The sequence below is a fragment of the Esox lucius genome, chromosome 6, assembly GCF_011004845.1.
Source record: "Esox lucius isolate fEsoLuc1 chromosome 6, fEsoLuc1.pri, whole genome shotgun sequence".
Lineage (NCBI taxonomy): Eukaryota > Metazoa > Chordata > Actinopteri > Esociformes > Esocidae > Esox > Esox lucius.
In genome coordinates this window covers 17,768,687-17,779,000 of record NC_047574.1, presented here as the reverse complement: position 1 = coordinate 17,779,000, position 10,314 = coordinate 17,768,687, and the positions used below count along the sequence as shown (strand labels likewise).

Below are 10,314 nucleotides of genomic sequence, written 5' to 3'. Positions count from 1 at the left end.
ACACAGTATTAAGAACTAAGGGTGTACAGACTTTTGAACAGGGTCAGTTCCTTTTTCCCCCTTTGTTGCCATGTTTTGTTTCATGATTATGCCATTCTGTTATGACCTACAGTTAAATATGGATCCCATAAAAAATAAGACATGCACTTTGCCTGCTCACTCATGTTTTCTTTATAAATGGTACATATATTAACAATTCTCCAAGGGTATGCAAACTTTTGAACACAACTGTATACTTTTAGGTGTCATTACGTGTTTTTCATAAAATAATTTATTGCCATGTTTTTGACCTGTGCTCCAGCATAATTGACCAGCTTCTAATAGTCATTAATGTCAAAAAATGAAGTGAATGACATTTTTTAAAATCATTAATGTAATGCACATGAACACAATTACATTTTATTAGACTTTGGTCAACAAATCAAAACAAGAGAAAACAGCGCCAGCATGTTAAGAATCATAATAAGAGACAAACTGTTTATTACCAGTGTTCCTGTTTTTAATGTTGTAATAAGTACATGTTTGTCTATTATTAAACCTTAATTTTTGCATTGATAACTTGGAAAATAAAGTATGCAGTTTTGACTTTATTGGCATCCCAATGAATGATCATTAAAGGGCACATGTGAGAGGCTTGTCTGGACCATCACCACGTACCACACAAAGAACCATCAAATTCCCATGTTTTGGAGGCACTCTGTATATAACTAGATCTGCGTGTGAAGTATTCTTCTTTAAACAACTGGTGTTTTTACAGACAGCCACAAATAGCAGCAGTAATGACAAATCTACAAAATAAAATTGAAGAAAATATAATGCACATAAGGTTTGTAAAAGTTTTAGGGACATAACTGGTAGCTGTCATTGGTAGACTTAGACAGATTAAGGCTGTATACAGTACTCCCTTTATATTGTCTCCTCCCATGCAGTTTCCAGCCTGAATCTTAAATGAGAGCAATAAATAAATTGACACTAGCACATAATTGGACTCTACTGTACAGTAGCTACAGAAAATGTATGCTCCATTACCCGTTACCAATGTTATATAACATGTAATTGTGTGTATATACATATATAAAAAGTATTCTACAAAGTGTAGAAGATTGAGACTGAGAAGTTATTCTGTCTCATCCCAAGCTGACATGTGTGACGTCAATGTTTTTTAACGGAGTTATCACAGTTTTTCTTTGGGTTGCTTACATGTCCAAAACTTGGGCAGCAGGTAAACCAGAGGTTAGGAGCACTGGGCCAGGAACCAAAAGGATGCTGGATAGAATCCTGAGACAACAGTGTAATAAACAAAATCCTTTCCATCTACCCTTCAGCCAGGCAGTCAAATTGCTTCCCAGGTGCCCAACCAGGTTTCCTAGTTTCTTACTCTAGTAGTTTTTTCTACCCACTGTGTAAACATTTCTTGGGGTTTGCTGTTTGGGGTTTTAGGCTGGATATCTGTATGAGCATTTTGTGACAACCGCTGATGTAAAAAGGGCTTTATACAATACATTTGATTAATTAAATTCAACATGACTGTCTGCAGAACTTTGCTCCTAAACTGTATTCATTACTTAAGTTCAAAACCTCACCTCAACTCAGTTTGTTGTCTAGGTTTAATTTGACACTAACGGAAAGAGAAAAAAAATATACCAGCAAACACAAGGCCCTCTGTGGAATGAGTAAAACATCCTGCTTTAATCCTACTCATCCATTTGGTACTCATCCATTTGGCGTGCAGCTGCACTAGACTGATCTTAATGATAGGTGGCAAAGTATGTTTACCTTTAAATATTCCTATGGGGCTAGTTAATTGGGGGATAATAAATCAAAATGAAAACAACTTGTCACTGTCAAACAACAACCGATTGAAATAATTTGGCAAAATATGTTTTTGTAGCCCCCTACGAACACAAAATAATTTCATTTTGCCATATTGGCTAGCATTTTCTTAATAAAAACAAATGCTACCAGAAGTGATAGCAGGACAGAAAGATATTGAATGAACAGAGGAAAGCTGTCAAGATGGTAAGCTCATTAAGCTGTTCAACATGACATTTCATAGGAGTACACAGACTGTGTGGGGTAACATGTCTTTCTCAGTCCAACTTATCCAATGAAAGGAAACTTCAGCTTCTCTATGACAGCTATGTTTGAAATCATCTGATAGATAGCTTAAATATTAATTCCACATTTTGCACTGAGTGGAGTTTCTGCGCCATTTTAGACTATTCCAAAATCTTTGCAAAAACCGGTACAGTAGAAGTAGTTTCATACAGTTTGACAATAAAAAGATCTACACAGATGGATGAGGCATTTCTCACTCAATACAAAGTTTGGATAAAAAATGTCAGAGATGTTAATTGTTTTGTTGATTATCACCTATATTTGGAAATTGACATTTAAAAACTGTTTTTGTTATATTTAAGAACAAAAAATGTATTGTCAAAAAGTTCCTTGCCAAGCTGTAATGGGTAAGGGAGCATAACCCATCCTGTTAAACATCCGTAATCATCTCAAATGGTGGTTCTGAATTGTCATATGGAAATTGCAACAACATTTTATAAATAAATAACAGATTTTTTCCCCCCACCTCTCTACAACATAAACACATGCAAAGCAATTAAGAACACGATTTAAAACAGCTAGTTATTCTTTTTATTTTTTTAGTTTTAGTTACTTTATTAACTGAATTCACCATAAAGGTGTATTTGAATAGATACAGTCAGTGAGATAACGTTACCATGTCTGGGAGATGAATTGAGGTAAAGAGTGGTAAAGAAAAGTCCACTTTTCAAATTCAACTTATTGCAAGTTGGCCTGAACACATAGTGAATATGGGGGAATGTTAACAGGTATAACCCACAGAATAACCATGTTCAAGAAAGGCCCCAAAATCTCATTGAGGATGTTCTAATAATGACATGGGTCATTTTCCAGAGCTTTCCATAGTTCAGTTGTTAGATAATGAAATGAAGGCTGAAAATGTCTCAAACACCAATGTTCAAGAGTCTGATCACTTGGGAGTGCCGTTCCATTGATTTACCGCAAGGTGGGATCTTAGGGTCCAATCTTTGCCCAGGCACTGATTCACCCAGGGCAAAATCAACAGACAAAAAACAAAAAGAAGAAAAATGTCTGGCCAATTGTCCTCCCGCCGCAACAAGGAGGAGAGTGCTTTCAACTTCACCAGAAGGAAGAGAGGGCAATATGTTTCTGTTACAGATCAACCACTAGGCTTAACTAAGAAGGAACAGTAAAAGCCTTTTTTTTTTTTTTTTAGTTGATCTTGTCCTGGAAAATATACAGGTTATTGGTGGCTGCTACGGCAATTACGTTTTCTTTGGGGTGCCAGGCAGTGTGCAGAATCTTCTTGTTGAAATCCAGGCTGTCCACACTGATTTCATCCTTCTTCCTCTTGCCACCAGTGGAGACTTTGCGGGGTTTGAGTGTGGCCCGCGGTTTGCTGCTCTCCCTGGACGCCTCCAGTGTGATGTCCTTCCTGGTATTGCGGTCAAACATCCGAAAGAAGTTGTTGTAGGAGCCAGTCATGATAGCACTGATAAATAAAAGAATCAAAAAAAGAAAAGAATCCTTAAAAACTGGACATTATCAGAAAAACTAGTTGTTGTAGACTGCCTTATAAAAAGTGCTAGGTTTTCTAACCTGTCGCTACCGTTCCAGCAGCACTCAAACTTGTCGAAGATGCAGTCATTTTCATACAACGAGCAAAGTTTGCTGCGAAGATATTCATGAACCTAGACCGGAGAAGATTAATTAGTGTATTTGGAAAAATAATGGTATTTTTCCAACTATGATACACCTAATTAAACAATTGTGGGAAAGTAGACAAACCAATATAACAAAGGTAGGTACCTGATATGTCTCCACTGGCCTGTTCTCCATGTTGAGGTCCCACACCTTGACTGAGAGGTAGTCCCGTGTCATCATGTAGCGCCCACTGTGACTGAACTTCACATCAGAGATGGAGGAGATGATCTCAGAGAAGAATGATCTGCTGCTTGGATCCTCAGGCTCCTCAAAGACTATAAGAACAGAGAGCCTCAGAATGACTAACAAATATCCTGACAATAGACAATATAAAATGTATCTGTGACTGAACATTTCCACTGCAGAGGAGAAAACTTTCCATTACAAAAAAAAGCTGAAAATAGAATGCTACAAAATGTTGTCACAAGTCCACAAATGTTTTCCACTAGTAGTGAACCAGCAGCAAACCTTTGGCAGCAATAGTATTTATTGTAATTATTATAATAATTTTTTGGCAAATTCTCAAGCTCAAAAGCTGACAATTGTTTGCCACAAGCAGCAAACAAGTTAACCAAATCTCTTCCTGATGAACACAAATTCCATGACCAAGAACCATTGATGGCCATTTAGGTAAATGTATCTGTAGGAAAATGGAAACCAAGATAACTAGTTAGATATTTACTAACTGAAGTGGTCCAGGGAATAATTTATAAAATCTTCATGTTAATCATGTTAATATGGTAAGCAAATGGATACACTATTCATATAAATGTAGTCTATTAATTAATAACGTAATATTTAATTGCTTTAAAATAGTAGCTACCTCTTTCTCATCTGTTATTCCTTCACTCCTTCAAAAAGCAATCTTTACATTACATATTAGGCATAACTGAAATTCCATGTTGCTTCTTTTTACACCAAGCCATCTCATGCATTTATAAATAGTGTTAATTTTTTTTTTATAAAAACGATAAAAAATTATAATAATGGTATATCTTGAAACAATCAAATACAAGCAAAAAATTACTTCAAGAGATCCATCTGAAGATTATTTTCCCAGAATTTAATGTAAAATGAGTAGTTTTATTTTCTTACAAATATTTCCCAACATAATTTTTTGTGTCCGTTTTAAAATATAAACAATATTAATATCAATGTACAAATGAATGTATAAATGAATGTGTTTATATAAATACTCACACTTGGTGTGCCTATCGCAGAGTGCTGCTGCTCTCATATCACATAGACGTATGGTGCCTTTGCTACTGCTGTACACAAATACATTGCATTGATTTGGATGGCACTCTGCAGCTGTGATAACCTCTGTCAGTTCTTCCATGTTGGCGGGCTTGATATCTACAATGTCTGAGATCACACTGTTAAGGAAAACATGTTTCTAATGGCTCATAAAGGCTCGTAAGAGACAGTTTGCACAAATCAAATATCTACATCCAAAAGTCATTATGTAATTTTTTTCTTTTACCGAAAACGTCAAAGGATACTAAAACTTCTGTCTGTTATTTCCAAATGCCAAAGGTTAATTCTTAGGTCATCAGCGGAGAGGTAAGTTTCATGATCACTATTTACAGATATTGAATTAATATGATATGTGTGAGCATTGGCAAACACCCTCCGAGGACTTGCCTCTACCATGAGATCCATGGGCATCAGCACTGGTACCTGTAAACACAACATATCTATTGTGGCGTGCACACTATAAGCACAAAAAGCTGACCTTTTTCCTTGTACAGTGTTCTCATACAGTTATTGTAAACATTTTAAAGGGCAGACAAACAAAACCAACCCGCAGTGAGGTAATTCTAAAAGGATCCCTGAGACGTCCATTTTCGTCTTTTAAGTTGTAACCCTCAGCCCTTTTGTCTCGTTCACTGATTTTCCACAATTTGATTGTTTTATCTGTACAAAACAAAAACAAAGAGTATGTTGATAGTGAACCTAACAAAAAGGTTAGTAGATCAAACCATAATGTTCTTACCATTTGTTGAAAGTAGAAAATGTGCTGAGTTTTGTTGTGGTAACCATCTTATTTTGTTAATCTTTTCTTCAATTTCTAAACTTTTCAAGTAGTCAAATTCAGGTTCATGACTCTGAAAAGTGCTATAGACATTGTATTCCCCTCGCAGCTGCAGTCGATTTTTACACTGAAAGAGAAAATTAGAGTGGGTGACAAACTTTGATTTAAAACCAGACACTGTATTTGGTATTTGTATTTATGTCATCCAGTTCATGAAAATAAATGTAGTGCAAAATTCACCTCCTCTTCATGTTGAAATATGACAACTCTGCCTCCCTTGTCTCCAGTTGCTAGTAACTCTCCAGAATGGTTGAATTCAACCGTTGAAATTATATCAGCTGAAAGGATGACATCACATATTAAATCTGGATTCTAAAGCATGACTAACACGCTCTCCTTATCTAATGCACACAGGTAAATAATATGAAATCTTGCTCATACTAATAATGGTCAGAAAGGGATTTTGGACCTGAATGCCAATGCATGACTGAGTGTTATGCAAAATCAATCTCATTAAACATCAGTGTCTTCCCTCAGAAGATTAATAGAATAATTTCCCACAGTCAACATTGTGGACCTAGGAGTTTTGGATTTTAAGTCTTGGTAAGTGCCAATTGAAAAACAATACTGTGAGGCGGGGCTCTAAATTGGAGGCAGGACTCAGGCAAAAACTTTCCCAGTGACTTATGACCAAGAACAACATATGCCCTGCTTCCAGCTACATTCTTAACCAATTACATATCTAGCAAGTAAATGGCATCACAAGAAGACTACCCCCTTAAAAATCTAGTTGATGTGCATCTCCTTTGTAGAGGAAGCTATCACAATAAGAACTGCAAACACCATCTCTTTATAGGCAAGAAGTTCAGACGGATACGATAATTCTAGGGCACTACACTGTAATGATTTTCCTAAATCAGACAATGATAATGTTAAAATGTTGACTTTGGTAGAGTACTAGTACTGCAGAGAAAATACAACAGAAGCACAACACAAATTCAATCTTGTGAGTTGCCAAATCACCCTCTTTCAAACATTTTACCTATAAACACATTACGTTAACCTACTTGCTGCATAAACGGGGTAGCAAACATGACACTGTAGCTGTATTATTGCAACCGTAGCTAATGCATTTTTGACTAACACGGAACACAATGCTGGTCATACCTGATAGACTAAACATTTAGCATAACCTGTTAGCAAGTAAGCAAACAAGTCTCTCCAAGGGTTTGCATATTGCACTGTTCTAGGTGTCCAACTGAGCCTTCTACTCAGCACATCCTCAGTGAATGCTGATGATTTGGTTTATAGCGCATTACTGAAGAATGAAAACTTAGTGCAATCTCTAATTAAGGAAAAATCCTCTCATTTTCATTTTGGCAGATTGTTTTTGGACACAGTGTAATGTTATCTATAATTGAATAATGATAGAGAGTTATACAACAGTACAAATAAATTCATTGCAGCTCTACCGCAACAGCAGAAGAGGCAGTTAATAAAAAAAATACTGCGTACTAGCCTACGCAGCTCCTAACACCTCAAACATGTTTACATCAGGGCATCCATTAGCCAGCTATAGCCAGCTTTTGGATGATACAAAATAAATAAAAAGCCAGTAATATGATTCAATGCCGGCCCAATTGTCCTTGAATTGTGAAGTTTCTAAAACTTCCAAACTGCTCGCCAAGTCCTCATAAGGGACTTCAGTGAAGTGTAAACTAACTGGGCAAAACAGTCAAAGATTGCCTTAATCACCTCGATTTACAGAACGCCCAAAGATTGGGGATTATCTCCAAAAACCAAATAAAGTCAATCTCAAGACCCCGTCTTCAGATGGAAAACTTAATCAGGTTAAACATTGTCTCCCCAATGCATTCAAGCAGCCTTAAGCATCAGTCTAATATAAAGACTGACAAAAGCAATGAGTGTGAATAGCTGCGGACATGCGCCCGTACTCTGTGGTTGAGAATAGAAGGTTTCGGCATCTTCTAAGTTGCTCCAGCCATGTTACAAATGTCAATGCATTTTTGACTTGTAACAAACTGTGACCCTCAAACTGCAACATGTACTGTACCGTGGGTTAGATGTACTATTGTACCCCTAGTTGCTTATGTTGTAGTTTGTTCCTTTTAAGGACATAAATGGAGTTGTCTCATATGTGAAAAGTTGCCAGTCTGCAGGTATCCATTGGTTACTGTGCTAGCTTGGAGGCGTTTCTGCAACCATTGCAAAAATGTTTGTAAACAAAGAAAAGGGTCTATGTTGACACTGCGTGTTTGGTGGACTGACAAGGAATACAAGACCGCCCTGGGACGCAGCGAACTCCCTGTTAACGTCTTGACTGAACACATCTCAATCAGGTGTGCGAAACAGATTTGTGCGATATTATAGAACAAAACCATTTCATTTCCACCGATCAAAATAGTAACGTAACGATGCTGACTTAATTAGAACTATTACGGATTTCTACCTAGTTGTAAAAAGTATCGGCAAATAATCACACAGCGGCAGCTCAAGCCACATAACGTTTGGTAGTGTCAAAGGAAATAGGCTAACATGGTCAGTTAGCAGGATGACTCGCTAGTTGATACATGAAAATAATGTGTACAACGTATTTTGACAGTCAAAGTGAGATTAGGTTACATACTTGATAAGTTACATGGCAGTTTTTTGGCTAACGTTACAATGTTAATGTCATAGTTTGCTTGGTTATGCTGCTAGCAAACTTAATTTGCCAGCAAGCGTTAGTTAATAAAACTCTATTGCCCATACAGTAGCATTGGTACTCAAACATTGTTTAGAAAAGGCAATTTTTTAAGTCTAACTTACAGAACTGCAGCTAACCAGTGAAATAATAGGCGAATGCCGTCATACCTTTGATGACATCTCAGTTCAAACTAGAAAGTTTAGCCAGCTAACTCGTTAACGTAGATATTTAGCTAGCTACATAATTTAGCTAGCTAGCATTAGCTAACTACTCACCTTCTGCAACGTCTTCATCAATCGCACCCTTCACTTGTGAGAAACACCACTGAAAATCATTTCCACTGGCAACTCCTGCATAACAAAAACAACACAAGCGTCAGTTCAACAACCCATTTACAGTAAACTGACGTGTTGTCGATAATGTTAGCAAGCCTAGCTAGCTAAGTTAGAACTTGCACCCAGGCCACACAGCAGCAGGTGAGTGGTATGAGGACCCTTTTCTGGTTATAAAAGTAGCTTACCTGCCATTCTTTCATTTAGCAGAGATAGCTATAACTGAACACTGCTTATTCAAGCAATGCAACTTATGTCAGGGGGGGAAAAAAAAAAAGTAAACCTCTACAGGCAGAGTAAGGAGTCCGGTGCAGAATTCTGTCAAGAGACCACGGAAATCTTCAGTGATTTTTTTTTTTTTCATGCAAAATGGCGCACATTGCATGATGATGACGTCGACATGACTTACCTCCAATCATTCTTTCTATCCATATCGATATATAAAGTCAGCTGCTGTATATACTCTCTATATCGGTTTATCAGCTCATCAATCCATAAAAGCAGTATTGTCTGTACTTAAGTCGGCCTTACTCCTTGAAACTTTAGACAGCAGTTAGATTGAAGCCTCACCTCTTAAAATTGTGCCAGCTACAGGGACTATATTAGGGACTATAAGCAAATAAAGAGCATCTTTCACATACTGAGTTTCTGTTATGAAACAGGTTGCTCAAACAATGAATAGTATTTCACAGAAAGGTGGATGAGATTGTACCACGGATATTATAAAATATACATTTTTACTGTTCTTGTTGCATTGGAAAATGGTTTATAAAATACCAGTTAGGCACCTTATTACCCTTATTTTACTAAGTAAGTAAACTGAGAATAATTTCTACTTAGCAGCGTTGACTAAGGAGTTCAGCCTCACTGAATCTTACTTAAATTTATGTTTTATTGGGCCTGGCCAAAGACACTTCATTAACATTGACAATGTTGCAAATTCCCTTTGTTGCTAGAAACAGCTGATTTTTAATGGAATATCTACATAGGCGTACAGAGGCCCATTATCAGAAAACATCAGTCCTGTGATCCACTGGCATGTTGTGTTTGCTAATCCAAGTTTATCATTTTAAAAGGCAAATTGATCATTAGAAAACCCTTTTGCAATTATGTTTGCACAGCTGAAAACTGTGCTGATTAAAGAAGCAATAGAACTGGCCTTCGGTAGAGTAGTTGAGTATCTGAAGCATCAGCAAATGTGGGTTCGATTACAGGGTCAAAACATTTTTTTTTTGAAAAACGAGATCAAGTTTTATAAAACAAAAGCATGTTTTATAAAACAAAAGCACACTTGAAAAAACAAGAGTATGTTTTATTTAAAAGATAATTCAATGTCACCTCTAGGACTCCGTACAGATGCAAGTCTGACTAAATCAAACACAAATGTGGTGTAGCTGGTAACTATGAATTGCACCTTTTTCTAGCAATGCCACTGAGGACGTTGCTATGGCAGCCATACTTAAAACAACAGTTTAACA

The 10,314-nt window shown here is 36.8% G+C and overlaps 1 protein-coding gene across 1 annotated transcript; it reads right to left on the bottom strand.

Moving 5' to 3' along the window:
* Nucleotides 1-253: 253 nt before the first annotated feature.
* Nucleotides 254-9,210, bottom strand: LOC105010580 (serine/threonine-protein phosphatase 2A 55 kDa regulatory subunit B delta isoform-like). Its single transcript, XM_010869966.5, has 10 exons — nt 9,025-9,210; nt 8,780-8,854; nt 6,038-6,135; nt 5,759-5,924; nt 5,567-5,679; nt 5,265-5,442; nt 4,963-5,127; nt 3,868-4,037; nt 3,658-3,749; nt 254-3,550 (listed from the first exon to the last, which is right to left on the bottom strand). Exons 1-10 carry the CDS (start codon nt 9,029-9,031, stop codon nt 3,271-3,273), a joined length of 1,344 nt encoding a protein of 447 aa, XP_010868268.1. The 5' UTR covers nt 9,032-9,210; the 3' UTR covers nt 254-3,270.
* Between the last annotated feature and the right edge of the window lie 1,104 nt (nt 9,211-10,314).

What these genes read in the sequence shown, in the direction of transcription:
- LOC105010580 (XM_010869966.5), bottom strand. An exon ending in TATTTCAACATGAAGAGGAG is followed by an intron (nt 5,925 to 6,037) that starts GTGAATTTTGCA and finishes TTTCTCTTTCAG; the next exon opens with TGTAAAAATCGACTGCAGCT. An exon ending in TTTTCTACTTTCAACAAATG is followed by an intron (nt 5,680 to 5,758) that starts GTAAGAACATTA and finishes TGTTTTGTACAG; the next exon opens with ATAAAACAATCAAATTGTGG.